The sequence below is a fragment of the Plasmodium inui genome (genome assembly GCF_000524495.1).
Source record: "Plasmodium inui San Antonio 1 unplaced genomic scaffold supercont1.1, whole genome shotgun sequence".
Lineage (NCBI taxonomy): Eukaryota > Apicomplexa > Aconoidasida > Haemosporida > Plasmodiidae > Plasmodium > Plasmodium inui.
This window is the reverse complement of record NW_008481835.1, coordinates 1,836,320-1,852,157: the sequence shown is the minus strand read 5'-3', so window position 1 is coordinate 1,852,157 and position 15,838 is coordinate 1,836,320. Positions and strand designations below refer to the sequence as shown.

The 15,838-nt window shown below is 36.7% G+C and overlaps 4 protein-coding genes across 4 annotated transcripts; 1 reads left to right on the top strand and 3 right to left on the bottom strand.

The window, feature by feature from the left end:
- Positions 1 to 482: 482 nt before the first annotated feature.
- On the bottom strand, positions 483 to 1,490 carry C922_00415 (hypothetical protein; the record flags this gene model as incomplete). The annotated part of the gene is made up of 1 exon (XM_008816031.1): positions 483 to 1,490. The coding sequence occupies one exon, from the start codon at positions 1,488 to 1,490 to the stop codon at positions 483 to 485; it is 1,008 nt and encodes a 335-aa protein (XP_008814253.1).
- Positions 1,491 to 5,988: 4,498 nt separating this feature from the next.
- C922_00414 (20S proteasome subunit alpha 6) lies at positions 5,989 to 7,218 on the bottom strand (the record flags this gene model as incomplete). Its single annotated transcript, XM_008816030.1, has 3 exons — positions 5,989 to 6,666; positions 6,948 to 7,030; positions 7,170 to 7,218. The coding sequence occupies 3 exons, from the start codon at positions 7,216 to 7,218 to the stop codon at positions 5,989 to 5,991; spliced, it is 810 nt and encodes a 269-aa protein (XP_008814252.1).
- Positions 7,219 to 8,956: 1,738 nt separating this feature from the next.
- C922_00413 (serine/threonine protein kinase) lies at positions 8,957 to 11,477 on the top strand (the record flags this gene model as incomplete). Its single annotated transcript, XM_008816029.1, has 3 exons — positions 8,957 to 10,992; positions 11,179 to 11,277; positions 11,381 to 11,477. 3 exons carry the CDS (start codon positions 8,957 to 8,959, stop codon positions 11,475 to 11,477), a joined length of 2,232 nt encoding a protein of 743 aa, XP_008814251.1.
- Positions 11,478 to 12,005: 528 nt separating this feature from the next.
- Positions 12,006 to 13,973, bottom strand: C922_00412 (hypothetical protein; the record flags this gene model as incomplete). Its single annotated transcript, XM_008816028.1, has 5 exons — positions 12,006 to 12,080; positions 12,220 to 12,605; positions 12,827 to 12,977; positions 13,150 to 13,284; positions 13,539 to 13,973. 5 exons carry the CDS (start codon positions 13,971 to 13,973, stop codon positions 12,006 to 12,008), a joined length of 1,182 nt encoding a protein of 393 aa, XP_008814250.1.
- Positions 13,974 to 15,838: the final 1,865 nt, after the last annotated feature.

The following is a 15,838-nucleotide window of genomic DNA, read 5'->3' as shown; positions in this document are numbered from 1 at the left end:
CACAGGCGTTATATACACACGCGTAATACACACAGGCGTCATATACACCCGCATAATACATACGTACGTGTACACATGCATGCAACCTCCCCCCCCCTCGTGCTCATGTGCAAGCATGTCAAAATGTACGCATATAAACACACAAACGCAGGAACAAACTTGTACGTTCATATGAGGTTACTCTGAAGATGTAACGAGGGGGGTCGCTTATCTTGGTGCATTATGTAAAGGCGCATCTCTGTACGGGTGGGGACGCCAGCATAAGTGCGTCTACACCGGTGGGAACTTTTAAAATGAATTAAATGGCTTATTACGCATGTAATGGCACAAACATTAATTAGAAAAAACGAATAAAATGGAGGCGCTTCAAAGCCCATGCGGGGAAAAACGCGTGCATATAAGTGTGCATACGTGAACACATCTATAATATGTCTACTTACATGGACAGGCGCATCCCCGTACGCGTAAAAAAAAAAAAAAAACTAATAAGGAGGGTACCTGTTAAACGGGTTCTGGCTTCTATTATAATAGTTGTAGTTAAAGTTCCCCATAATTTTGTTATTCCTATTGTTTCTCATTTTATTCCTGTTGTTGTTTCGGTTGTGTCCAATGGTTCGATAGTGCGCTGCAGCTATTCCAAATGTGTCTACATCTAACATTCTTAATTTTTCTCGGTCCACTCTTTCATCTTTACCCTGTTGTTTATCTAACGTTTCACAACTGATGTTATCAAAAAAGCTGGAATTCTTATCATACCCTCCTACTTGAATATTGTTATTCAGCGTTAAAGGGTCTTTATTCTTTTCCTCTAGTATGGTGCTTTTATCAAACTTTAGATTATTGGTACTAAAGTCAAAGTCGGGGCTGAATTTGTTCTTTAGGGCTGGATTCGGCTGTGACTCGAGCTCCCCGATAATGTAAGGTCTTTCATAATTTCTAAAATTTTTATATTTAAAATTGTTAAAGTTTCTACCGCTGTTATTATTATTGTTATTATTGTTGTGATTATTACCGCTATTGTTAGGGTTATTATTATAGTAAAAATTGTAATTCTGCCTATTAAAATATCGTCTATTATTTATGTTCATATTTCTGTCATTTTGTTGTTGCATCATATTGTTTTGAGTCTTCAGCGGTTTATTTATATTGACATTGTTGTTATAATTTATATTATCGCTCAAATTATTTTTAGACGATGGTGCTATGTTCATGGAAACGATCGCTGGGTCATCCGGAATAGTCTTCGCAGCTTCACTCACGGTTACATCTTTTATATCTTTTCCTCTAAATATGATAAAATCGTAAATTTCATTTGATGGTGGAATGTCCGGCTGTCTTCTCCCCTCCGTTCCAAATGATCTAACATTCTGCAATGCAACAGTCGACTCGTGCGTATTTATCGTGTACAAAATTCCTTCATATCTTATTTCGGAGTTTGAAATTAATGAAATTTTACTTCCTATATATGGCAAGGTTGATACAGAAGACATTTTTTTCTTTTCTTTCTTTTTTTTTTCGGTTTCTCTCTCTTAACTGGTGTATACCGGTATGTGTCGATGTGCTAAACAGCACATGTGCATATACATGAGAAAATTTCAGTGTGTGTGTTTCTACGGCCACTGATGTGTACGCGCGCGGTTTGTCAAATGACTAAATACGTCCAAATGTTTCCTTGATATATGTTCTTCACTATCGTGGCTTCGCCTTATTTGCCCCGCTAATGTGGCTTTACTATCTTCGCTCTGCTGCTTCCCCGTCAACGTTGCTACTCGATTTAAATTATGGACGTGCGCACGAATATGAAAATGCAAAGTAGTACACAAAAAAATGCGCAACAAACATTTATTTCTATGCGTATGTACAATGAATGGAAGCCTAATTTTTGCACAAAAAAAAAAAAGGCAGAAAAAATGAAAAAAGTAAACTCCCTTAATCAAGAGGCCGAGTATCTATCTACGAAAAAGGGGCCTTCACCAAGCACATAAATCCTTGAGTATGGAGATACGCATATATAAATAGGAAGAAAAACATGCTAAAAGAATATATTCATATAAAAGGAAAAAAAATATAAATGCTTATATATCGTAGCAAGCATTAAATAAAACATCATATGGGATTAAGAGACGATAACAAATGCTTAACTACGTGAGGAGTAAAACGTAGTACGAGAAGGACTTTGGTATTGAGAGAAGAAGCCTCCAACGAAGTGATATAAAAAAAATGAACTGAAAAAAAAGAAAATGTTTACTTATAAATTGTAAGGTGTAAATTGTGTATCATAAATTGTAAAAGAAAAGAAAAAAAAATTAAGATGAGAGAACATATGATAAGATAAAACCAGAAAAAATTGGAAGAATGGGAAAAAATTGTACACAGCAGCTAAAGGAATACAAAGAGAAGTTATTACAATTGCAAGGGAAAGGGGGGGTGGGGAAAGAATGGCAAACAATTTGCGATTCCGCAATGCTGTAACTTTAGGGTAAGATTCGAGAGCAAGAAGCTTCTTACCCACGCTATGTTTAATGAGAAAAAACAAATAAATAAAAATGCATATAATATATATAACATATATAACCTATATAAGCATATTTAACACATATAAGCATATTTAACATATATAAGCATATTTAACATATCTATACATATCTGAAGATCAAACTACCTTATCATTTAGTTATCTTAAAATTATTTAATATCAAATTAAACGATCCCAGGTTTACTGGTCGCAAGATTAAATTTCTTCGCTAAAAGAACGTATAACTTCTAGCGAAAAGCTATAAAACTAACATCCAATCAATATGTATTGCACAAAAAAGGGAAAAAAAAACACTTCATAGATGTATTCTAGGAATATGTTAAATTTGTTTTAAATGATCCATATATGTCTCCATAACGAATTCTAAATAGGTAGACTTTGAAAATGTGTCAGATTCGGTACTCTAATGGAACCTAACCGAATGAACACATCACACAATCTTTTATGCACGAAATATGAACAGATGGACACACTCACAGTGTGCATAACGTACCATGTGTTGGCTAGCAGAATATCGTATGAAGTGGTGAAGGGGGCTACACGCGTACACACGTGGTATCGGATTCGACTGGAACGGGAAAAAGTCTACATCACCGCTTGGCAATCACAAATTGGCAAAACGGAAAAACTCCCTTTTGGGAAATCCTTTGGACGAAATTGATTCAAATGAAGGGCGTAAAAAAAAAACACGGGAAGAATAGATAGAGTGATGAAATGTGTAAATATATATACATACGTACTTATGGAGAGACTACCTCAGTTGACGCTTCTGCGTCTGCGCAAACCGCTGTAACCAAACGGTTTTTGTCACTGCCCAATAGATGTAGCTACTTCACACAGGGAGGCATACACATTTAATGCTACTTACATCGAAAAATAATTAGAAATTTAAATCATCCAAATGTTAACATTAATGCGAATATGTTTTATCATCAAGGACGCGATGGAATAAACGACGGTTTCTAAATTAAAGGGCAATGAGTTCAAAATGTTGGACTGGTTATTTTTTGAGCTACGTTTGTGCATTCCTATTCGTGTGTATAAGTATGTTTAGGTCCGCATTTATATTTTAATTCATACGAATGTATCCACAGGTACATACACGTGTATACACTCGTGTGCAGATGTGTGTATAGCGACAAGGGTGCACGGCAATGTGTTCGGGGCATAAGGCCAAAGGATTGGGCTCAAACACGCTGCGCTGGTACGTCGCAGTGTTACACTGTGCGAAGTAACGAATTGAACAAAAAACAGAACAGCTGAAATTCGATGTTTTACAATTTGTGCAGCACGCGTGTGTCACTGCGCCCAAACGAATCGGACAAAGCGGAAAACATTCGTCCAACGCTCACGTGTGTCTTGGGTCCTCCAAAAAGTTATTTCTCCTCTTGTGCGTTTTCAAATGGCATGAACAAAATGGTAGGGGAACGGTTTACTGCAAGTTGCTGCATAAGCCGTCTTTTGCCTCGCCGCGTAAAATAGCTCTCCCCGTCGCCCACGCACACGAGGGAGTGTAAGCATAGGTGTATGTAAGTATATATAGGTATATGTAAGTATATATATATGTATATAAGTATATATATATGTACATACCCATGTGAGTGCCTATGTACACACGCATGTGCATACGCAAACAACTGCCCACAGCCGCCCTGTCACACACGCACGTAACAATCTTACGCTTTACACCTTCACATACCGCTCCAAAATGATGAAAACACTTCAAACGTAGCTGGAAATGTACAAAACGGAATGTCACTCGCCCCCTTTAAAACTCTTTCAAACGAATTGTTTTCAATAAAAACGCAAATGAAATTATCTACACATGCATTTGTGGAAGGAAAAATTTGCATCACCTTTGAAGGTGGAAATAAACGAAAAGGAAAAAGAAGTGGAAGTTATTCATCAACATTGTATGCATCACGTGACAAATCAAAATGGCGCATAAACGTAACGCAAATGCTAATGGAAAAAAAAAAGTTATTTATATTCCTACATATGCGCATTTAAACAAGGGGCGCGTCATTATTTAAGCCCACATTTACACATTTTAAAAAAAAAACATTACTTGTGTACATACATACAAAAATTCACCCCATTGATATTTAGCTATCAAACGTACACATGAGCATTTTGGCATATTTCATTTTCAACAGTTCGCTTTAGCAATTTTCCTGCTTTCCCTAAAAATAAAAAATAAAAAAAAAAAAGGTTAAACCACTGCGTCGATCTGATCCCTTTCGGTAAAAATAACAATTTTTTTTTTTTTTAAAAGAAATTACAGTTCTATCCTCGTTTTAAAGATAAAGAAATATTTTTTTCCTGTTTGATCCTTCACGCTCTACAGAGGGCAGCTTCCTTTAGAAGCACCCCTAACCCCACTGCGCACCCGAACAACCGCTAATGTTTGAAATTCTTTACATTCAAATTTAAGCTGCTTTATTTTATTTTTTTCAAATATAAAAAAATAGTTCCTAAAACCCGTTGCATGTGCTTTATATTACTTATGAAGGAAAAAAAGAGCGATTTGTGAATCATACACATCACAGAAGCAAAAAAAAAGAACGAAGCCCCATTTTGAAGGAGCAACAAATACGCATGCATTAAACCGCTGCAGTTATTATATATTCCTCTATAAAATAACATTTTCGCGCATCTCCTCATCTTTTATTTTTTCCTTCGCATTTGTTAAAACATTCTCAAAAAACTGCGCATACATCTTCGCCAATTTTGTGTACTACAGGTGGGAATAATTTGGTCCGAAAAGGGTAGCCAGCCCAAACCGGCATACGTAATAGAAACCGCTATTGTGTGTATTCACTCTACAAAATAGGTGCTCGCATATTACCCTTACCGATTGCAGACAAGCGTAGGTGACAGATCCCCCTCAACTCGCTTACCACTGCGGTGCCTTCACGTAAATGTGCTTTAATCAGTGTATATAGCTGTGCTCATTAAAGCAGCTTCCTCGGAAGAGAACAATAAACGGTAAATAAATTGAGCTTTGTTCTAGCATTTCACCCTTACAGTGAGCGAAAGACTGTCCTTTTTTTTATTTTTTTTTCTCTTTCTTTAAATAAACCACTCACAAAGGGGAAACAGAAATGATCTGCAATAAAAAACTATTTTAATTGAGAAAGCGTTTCTTTTTTTTTCCTATTGTTTCTTATAAATATTAAAAAGGTAAAAAAAAAAAAAAAAAAAAAAAGTCCCTTAAAATTTTGTATATATTACGTGCACCAGGTGTCATAAACATATAAATATATAACATATATATGTATATATATGTGTATATAAATACGCATATTTGCAGACACGTACGCAGCAGTACACATGCACATACCACTTATCCATTTATAAATAAAACACCAACACACTGGGCATGCCTCACTATTCTCACGTGTACGTGGTGGAAAAGGAGAACATACCATATATGGGCCCATTTTGCCGAGTCATTCCATTTGATCGCCCTGCGGATTTGATGCATCTACTTCATTTGAAGGAATTCCCTCATTCTGAATGTCTCCCTCAATATTTTCAGTTCGCTGTTCAGCGTTTACCCTGAGTAGAAGCTCCACTAAGTCTACAGTGGTAACTTCTTGCCATGGTTTATCCTTACCAACAATAGCTAGTGATGTATTTTCTATAGTTAACTCATTTTCACTCAAAAGGGAACATCGTAAGGCCTTTAAGCAATGAAGAGTAAGTTCCTCCAAAGACGAATCTTCAAATAAATGTACATTTTTTTCTAGATAAGTTTTCGATGCATGAGATCTAGCACCAAACGATAAGGCAATGTATTCAAAATATGAACCATTTGGCTTCGTTTCAAAAATGTAGGGCTCCTTAAAATACCCAGCTATTATTAACCCTACACCAAATGCCCTTCTACTACTCCTCTGAGTATTCTGTTGATACTTATCTGCCACCTTTTTCACTAATTTTTCTATATTCATATTTTCATCAAATAGAAACTTATGCGACAGACATTCGTTTCGCATGTACTTCGTCAAGACCTTTGCGTCAGATGTTATTCCACTCATCGTCACACCGATGTAGTCATCGATTTTGAACAGTTTTTCTTGGTGGAATGATAACTTGCTTATGCGCTTCTTCAGTCCACAAACGACCTGTATGGAGAGAGGGATGAAAAAAAAAAAAAAACGAGCAACGTGAATGGATGCGAAAAGTTGGGAAATCGCACTGCTTGGTGGACAACTGTGGCCTGTCGCAGATGGGGGGCAAACATTACGGGGTTATATCACTATTTCGTCATTTCGCCATTTTATTATATTTCTGCTACAATCGCTTGTCTGTGCTCCCCCCCTCGCTCTTTTCATTTAAAGGGGCCCCCCCAACGCACAGCACATGTTGCCCGTCTTGCTATATGCACATGCGCCGCCGTTCGTACCACAAAATCCTTGGACTTTATAGCCACGGCGCAGGTCCCCTGTTTTATAGCTTCATTCGCGTATTCGACTTGGTATAGCCTCCCTAAAAGGATTCACACGTGCAGATACACGCAAATATGTATGAGCATATGCAATTACAATCGGCTGGCATACTTTCATCAGCGCAGTATGCTAAAGCATGCACACATTTCCTATTTATGTTTGGCCATCTCTTTTAGTACCTTCCGGAGAGTAAATAATATTGTCTGTGTCGTACAGGTTTCGATACATGGTTGCTGCCTGTTTGAACTATCGCTCTCTTCGCTTGTAATTTCGCTTTCCGGTTCGCCTTCCACTTTGTCCCTTCTCAGTGTGTTTCTTTTCCTACTTAGTGTTATTCTTACTATTTCTGTTGTTCCTACTTTTTCCTCGCTTCTGCTTTCTCCTTATTCGGAGATCGAAATTATCTGAGGCCTTTTTTACTCATGGAAAAATGTTTTTAAAAACGTAACTATGTGAATTACAAGATCAAGATGAACAGGCAAAGCTAAACAGAAATCGGTAATTCGAAAAAATAAAAAAGAAACAAAAAAAAAAACAAGGGCACAAAAACGCTTCCTTTTTTTTTTGAGTGCTGAAAATTTACTCTATTTTTCACAAAAATTTCTACATTAAAAGGCAATCTTTTTGGGCTTAAAATAAAATGAAAGTTCATCTTTTTCTTCTACCATATGCGTACCTTTTCCCCTTGTGCAAAAATTACCTTAACTGTTCGTTAACTATTTTTGCATCGTGGCATTGTTACAATTATGTATTCATTTTTCTCCTTAATTTTTTTTTTTTGCGAAATTTTGCTCGCCAAAAAATATATAGCCTTAAAAGGCAGTGCACGGAGTGTTAAGGATACAACGTTCGGTACGAACCACGCTCAAGTATATTACCACAAAATGCGCGCCATGTGTGATGCGGTGACAAGGCATATGTGACATTCTGTGATGGACGTACATAAACACAAGTCATATACGTGTAGATACGTCCTTTTCGCGCGAAAGAAAAACTTGCAATTTTTTATGAAGAAATGTAAAAGCATTTTAAAAAAAAGGCACGTGTGCCAGCACATTTCGGTTACAGGGTGGCTTATTCGACCAGCAGAATATTGCTAGAGCTTCTCTGCTCTCTGTGCCATACACTATTTCTGCTTCTGCCCCACTTTAATGGTTTCTTTTTTTTTTCTCGCATCCCTATCCCCCTCTACACTTTATAAGTCAGACTCTGTTTGCACATGTCACTTAGATGTGACTTCCCTTAAGTGTGTCACCACCTGTTGAAGCATCCAATTAACAAAATAAACAAAGTCCAAATTTTGAATTCACTTCAAGGTATATTCCTCATGAGTGCTCCCCCCATAACTATCTATTCTGACAAATCACGACGCCCCATTTTACACCTTTTTTTTTTTTTTTGAATTCACTCACCCCATGCACAGAGGCTTCCCTGCTGGGCGTCTCTACCAAAAAAAAAAAAAAAAATGCGTGTATTTGTTTCCCCTTTGATTCACCTCACAGTGATTTAAAGGGAACACCGCTCTAGTGAGCAAGGGTACCCCAGCAATGTCACACATGTCTGATGAGGTACACATATATGTACCCGCCCCTTAAGTATGTACAGATAAGTGACGGCTTAGTCGTGGTGCCACTTTCTTGTAGTGCCGCATGTCTGCATTGTCTAAAGAGCTACATTGCAAATGGGGAAACGTATTTGGATGGAATTACTCTTGCAATACTTCCCTTCATGCGTTTGGCTCAATTTTCCACTCAGCGAAGAGTCGTACCACCGTTCGAAATTCTCCACCTCGCACCTGTCTATGCGTCTACTTGGTTGGCAGTACCTTCCAGCCTGATCACTCTCTTTTTTTTTTTTTCCATGTTCTTGTCCGATCCTCCCCTTGGCTGAGAATTTCCACACATAATACGCCCAAATTAGTGGCATCCCAGGCTGGTCATTTCCCACCTGCGAAGCTCCCTCAAAAATGCACTTCCTAAATTGCCCATTCGACAAGGCAAAAACGAAGCTGGTTTTTAAATCCAAAGTGGAGGAAAAAATAAATGAATGTAAAAACGGGGGAACTATCACCACCCTAGACACAAAGGAACATTTCCAAAATTGCAAAATAGAACTCAGCGACGAATTTGTTAGCAGTTGTAATACGAAGCTCCTAGTAGACATTTTAAAAATCAAGAAAAAATTAAAAGTAATTTATGACGTAAAATATAGTATTATTTACAGCCTTTTGTTAAAAAGAGTGGAGAAAGAAAAAACTGGGAATTGCAAGAATATAAGTCCCAGAAATGGTGCATACAAAATTGTGAGAAAAAACACTTCTTATTTTTTAAACCAGTATCTTCTTTTAAAATGTATATACCAAAGCACGTACGGCAATATATACAGCTGCAAAAATATTGTGGACAAGAAAAAATACTGCTTGAAAGTTTTTCACGTAGGGATTTGCCTAAAGCAGAATTGTCCCTACTACGTTAACAGTCAAGTTTACTTAACTAACTATCTTTATAAAATTTTAAATGAAATTTTCTTTTTAAATTATCTGGATAATCAAAATGTAATACAAATTGAAGAGGTACTTTTTGACCAAAAAAAAAACATCCTATTTAGCCTTCTGCCACAAGTGCCCTACCAATCTATGCATTTCAAAAAAAAATACGGCATATATTCCGTGGATGGCAAAAAAACGCAAAAAATAGACAACAGATGTGTAGAGGTACATCTATACTCAGAGAATTTCCTCAAACTTCTGTTTTTAAATATCCACGATACACTGACTTATTTGTTACATAAAAGTGTGACGTATCTGGATCTGAAGCCAGATAACATACTTCTAACCGGTAGGTACGTACAAGAAATATCTTCCTATCATGTACCTGTGAAACGAAAAAAACGAAACAACCCCCCCGCAACGGCAACAAAGTGTGTAGAGATATCCAAAATACAAATGGATATCCAAAAAAAGCTTAAGGGAAATTCGAAAAAAAGGCGTAAAAAAAATGACAGTAGGCCCGGTCATGCTGAAAAACTGTACAATATAAATATATTCCTCAGAAAAAAGGAAAAAGGGACAAACGAGCTGGACGAAAAAAGGCTCCGCAAATTGCTTTACTCACACTGTCATTACAAAAAAATTACCCCCAAAATAGTGAAAAATAGAAAAATTAAATATATCCATAACATGGATCTGTCTGAGTGTTACGAATACGACGCTAATGTAAAAAAAACATTTTTTGTAAAAAACAAATTAAGCGATATTTTTTTCTCATCACACGATGCCACTTCATACATTCAGATCTTCGTTAAGAAGATGAAGCGAAAAAATGTGCCCCCAAGCGATGGCCCCCCCAAAACACCTCCAGTTAAAAAAAAGGAAACGGAAGCGAAAATGATTTCCAGTAGTTCACATGAACTGCGCGCAAATTGCTGTCGAATTAACAAAATAAAAAACCTGTCTATTTTTAAACACAAGTCAACAAATTCGATCAGCTTTTTAAAATTTTACTGGCTATATTTTAGCGAAGAAGATTCGGGAAAATGGAGCGGCGCCCTTTTGCCATACTTAGATATATATTTCGTGCATAAATACCTTTGCAACAGTGAGGGTGCCGATGGTCACACGTTAAATATAGGCCTCCAGCGGAATGGGGGAAGGACAGCTGGGGGTGAGCCCCCTCAAGAACGTATCCATAGCGACAACACCCACGATGCGGATATGCTAAAAAATGAGCCTAATGAAAAAGACGAATTGTATACAGAAGATTCAAGTGAGTCAACCATCTCGCAAAATGAAAACCGCCACCACAACATCATCAAGCTAATAGATTTCGATGAGTGTAACTTTATTCTGAAAAACCTCAATGTGTACAGCCAAACAACGGACATTTTTAACTCTTTCGAGGGCTTATTTGATGTTTCTAATGCAGATGTCCACGTTTCGAAAAAGCTGTCTTACAACTTCGGATCCGTGCTATATACCTTCCTGTTCGGACGAACACCATTCTAGTACGACCTCACCATTGCGCTAGGAAAACTTCCGACCACGGAATAATTGAACCCGCGCAATTACCCTCGAACACATTTTCCGCATGAGCCACGTGTCCAGTCCACATTTCAAGCACCTATTCTCCGCCTCCCCACCCCCGTGACATAAAACCTCTTTTGTATGTTCACACCTCCTCTTCTTCGCAGCGGAGATCATATTTTTGAAATTTATCAGAACATGAAAAGCAACAAATTGATTTTCCCAAAATACCGAAAAATTGACAAGGACTTAAAATGCTTATTAAGGTATGCACACTTAAAGCGGTATAAAATAAGGGGTAATTAAGTTAATTTATTTTTAATTTCAAAATATTTTCATATTTTTTTTTTTTTTTTTTCTATCTCACAGAGAATTGCTAAAACACAATCCTGACAAGAGAATGCAATTCAAAAAAATTAAACGACATAAATGGTTTTCAAAAGGTAAGCCAACAGTTAGCTCTTAGGTGAGCATTCAGAAGTGATACACACGCACAAGGTGTACATAGATACAGGAACATATGCACAGCTTGTGCACAGATACAAGTACATTCGCACATATTCGCATAAATAGATCGCCATGTGCACAGGCATACGCGCATGGAAAGATAGGCATATGCATGGGCCCCCCCCTACTTATGCACACAGGCGGCCATAAAAACGGTGAAGCGCACATACATATACATGCATGTATACATGCATACATACCTATATACACACGTTGGTATAATAAATACACGGACCCAACCGCACATCGACACATGCGTGCAATAAGCAGCATATTAGAAATCGCCATTTTGCGCTATAATACATGACCAAACAAAATTCTTATCTCATCTCCTTTTAAGTCAAACTCACAGTATGATGAAAAATACATAGCATGGGTAGGCTGATATACATACACATGGCTGGTTAAATGTTGTAATTTACAGCTGTGTGTGCATCGTGGAAGTGACTTATAAAAATGCTTAATTTTGTATCCAAGGAAAAAATCATCATTTCTTTGATTTCTTCCTTAAGAATTCGTCCGTGCTGCTTTTGTACTTTTTTAATTCTTCCTTGTCGATGTTCTGGAAAAAAAAAAAAAAAAAAAAAAAAAAATTGGATGAAGGGAAAAGGGAAAAAATTCAAACCAGTATGTTAAACTTTTAAAAATGCCACCTTGCGCTGTGGTACACTTTTCCGAAAAACCTTCATGTAAAACCATACCTGCTGGTACTTCTGGGCTATCTGATTTACACAGGAAATAAAAAAAAATATAATTACTACAAAAAAAAATATGTTAAATAAAAACATAAAATCCATTTTGGATTTTGTCTTCTGCCCATATTTCAAAATCGAAATTTTCTCATCTATATAATTCTCGAGAGAAGACGGGTCCATGTTTTTAAAAATGCGATGTAAGGGGAAAATGGATAACGCCTTCTGGCTCATTTTTAACTGCATTCCTTTGTAATTATTTGAAAACACAAAAATTAGGAAGATGCTCTGAAGTATGGTTTTAACAACCGCCTTTCCTAGAAACAGAGGAATGAAGAAGTTCCCGAAAGGCATCAAAAAGTGGCCACAGCAAATTCCGCACAGATCGAACATCACTGCAGGGGAATGGAGGCAATTGGAGAAAGGGGGGTCAAAATGTGTACACATGTTTCTAGCATAATCATACTGATCATTTCGCTACACACGATGCAACAATGCAGAGCGTGATTCGAATGTGGATGCGAACAATGTGCCATCACTGACAAGCAAAAGAGGACCAACTAGTAGAACACAAATAACGGCATCTGTCACGCCCTCACACGCATGAATAGTATACCATTTGGCCAGCATGACAAAACGAAAACAGATATAGATCCGTGCTTTTTAATAAAATCTATCATCCATATTTTCATGGCGATTATTATGTTTCGTTTTCCTTCTTTTATGTCCTTTTCGAATTCTTCATAATCGTCATCGTCAAGTTTGGACTATTAAATGGGCAGCACATGGGGAAAAGAAAGGGCATATAAATATTTTTTACAATGTGTATATAAAAAGGAGGCACTCCCTCTGTTCGTTCTTTAGCTTCTTCTGTATCATACGAAATGCACATTTCAGCGCACTTTTTTTTTTTTTGCCACTCTATTTTTTCTCTTCTACCTTGGAGGCGTAGTATGACGTGAGGTACGGTGGCAGTTCTCCCAGCACGGTTCCTATACCCCATACTAGACAATAGGGATAAACTTTGATGAATAATCTTGACAATATTATATTCCCGTCGTTCTTAGTTATACACTGATTGAGGGGGGAAAGATACAAAAGGGAGAATTAATCGTTTTGTTCACATAACAGTTTTGGGATGCTTGTGCATTGTGACAAGAAACTTGCGGGGCCAACTTAGAAGTGGCAGAAGTAGGTGCATATTTCAGCACCATTCAGGAAGTTTCATCGACACCCTTTGTTACTTTCCATTAAAAGTGTCACTTGGCTTTCTCTACCAAGATCTACTTTGCCCGCTCGCTCACTCACTCGCTCCTGCTTCTCCTTACCTCAAAGTAGTTCCCGGACGTCAGCAAGGACCCCCACATATTCACCCTGGAGTCAAAGTTCAACGAATTGCAATACTCCGAAGTTGAGCAAATGAAATAAATGTGTGGAAACAAAAACAATACCCCCGAGTGCATACCGCACCCCAATCCAATGCTACTTAAAATTCCCAGTGACAGCCACCATGTTATGCATTCTATATAAATTAAAAAGTTGTTCAGGTAATCATATCTATGTCTTATTTTAAACAAAAGCAATACCAGTATGATGCCAAGGAATATTACCTTGTTGTATTTTTTATTTTTCTTGTAGGTATTAGAAATGATATTTCTCAATTCTAAAAAAAAAAGTTTTATCGTCTTGATGGGATGGTAATATAAATTTATATCTTTCCTCTTCAAATACAGCTCCTTCTTTTTAGCTTCGTACGAATCCATCCTTGCTACATAATTTTTATATATACATGTATTATTAGAAAAAAATGGAAAATCAAAAAATGGAATCGTTAAAAATAAGAGGGTCTCTCTTTCACCAAAAAAAAATTAGACATATTATACGTCCGTGTATGTAATATTCTCTTCTGTCACTTTAATTTAAGACGCTTTTCTAACCCTTTTTTTTAAAGTGCGTTGTTAAAAAGAAAAAAAAAATCTCAAACTACATACACCCGTTCGCTTGTTTACATTCTATAAATTATGCATCTCATACAATAATACATGGTGCAATTGCATCATTCGTGGTGCGATCTAATCATCAATTGAAAATTGAATCTGGTGACAAACGGGGCATTTCATGGCTCTGTACTTTTGTTAAGAAAAAAAAAAAAATGTGTTTATAATGGCTCCCTTTAAGTGCTGTGTGGGTACAAATTGATACGTACACAAATTGATATGTGCGCCGGACACACACGCAGATAAGCCCACATGTGTGTACCTATAGAAATGCATACTTGTATAGGTATACACTTGAGTAAACTCGCGGTGTTTTGACTCGTTCCAGAAGTAACAGCCTACAAGTTACTGCAAAGAAGCAGGTGAATGGCGGGTGGCAAAAGCGCCACAAACAGTGGCCAGCACGTTCTGTGCAAAAAGGGGATGCGCGCATGGATAGGCATACGTATTCGCATTTGTATACCCATTTATATGTGTGTATGCATACCCCTATGTATATTACCACATGTATATGGGCACGATCACCACGTTTATATGTACATGCTCATGTGCATATTTTTACCTCTTTACGCGTTCATCAACAAAAAGTAAGAACGATCATGCCCCTCTCCAAAGTACATATGTAATGAGCGTCAGTAACATAAAAATTATTGTAAAAGTCATAAAACGAATGTGTCATATGAAATACTTGTGCAAAATTGGTACTTTCTTCCAGTGGAATGAAAACTTATTTATTTTGCTATGTATTACTTTTTCTCCTTTTTACTAAAATTCGCAAAAAATATGTAATGAATAAAAAGTTGAACAAAAAAGTGCTTTACGAAAGAAAACCATTGCATACGATTGACATTGCTCTGTTCAAACCGGGTATTCATATTTAAGCAAGCATTCGCAATATACCAATGTATATTTTTTTGCGCATAATATGCAATGTATAACTTAAATATATCATATTCTTACGCCAGCCCTGTAACGATATCTTCCTGCTTGAATTTTTTTGTGCTTGACTTTTGCTGATGGAGGTTATAAGTATATACATACGTATTACATACATAACATATGCATATAAACTGTATATAGGCACATATGAACCACAATTTACGGCGAAACCTTTTTTTCTCCTTTTTCCATGCACTTTTTAATACCCAAAAAATTAACCTTTTCCATTTCTTAACTGTTAAATGCATCAAAGTGACATCCTTTTCAAAAATTGGCAATTCATTTTACCCCTTCCATTGACCAATATCTACTTTGCAATTCTGCTTGCATTTTTACGCATTCACATATTTGCCCATTTGCTTATATATTTATGTATACAAAACATTTTTTTTCACGCCTGCGTGATTTTACCGACAATCAAGTTCTACTGCTAATTGTACAAAAATTAAATCGTATGGGTGCTGAAAAACTGCACATAATTAAACACCCTATGAGTTCAAAATTTTCAGGTTTATCCCATTTGCTGCCTTCATTTAATTAATTTTATTTAATTACGAAAAAAGACTTTTCAAAAGTATGCATAGGAACATACATTTGCGATGTATACAAATATTCTATGCGTTGTATGTATTATCTATATATGCCTGCCATTCATGTGTAGTGCTTTTTTAGAGTCAACAGTACAAGGCAAT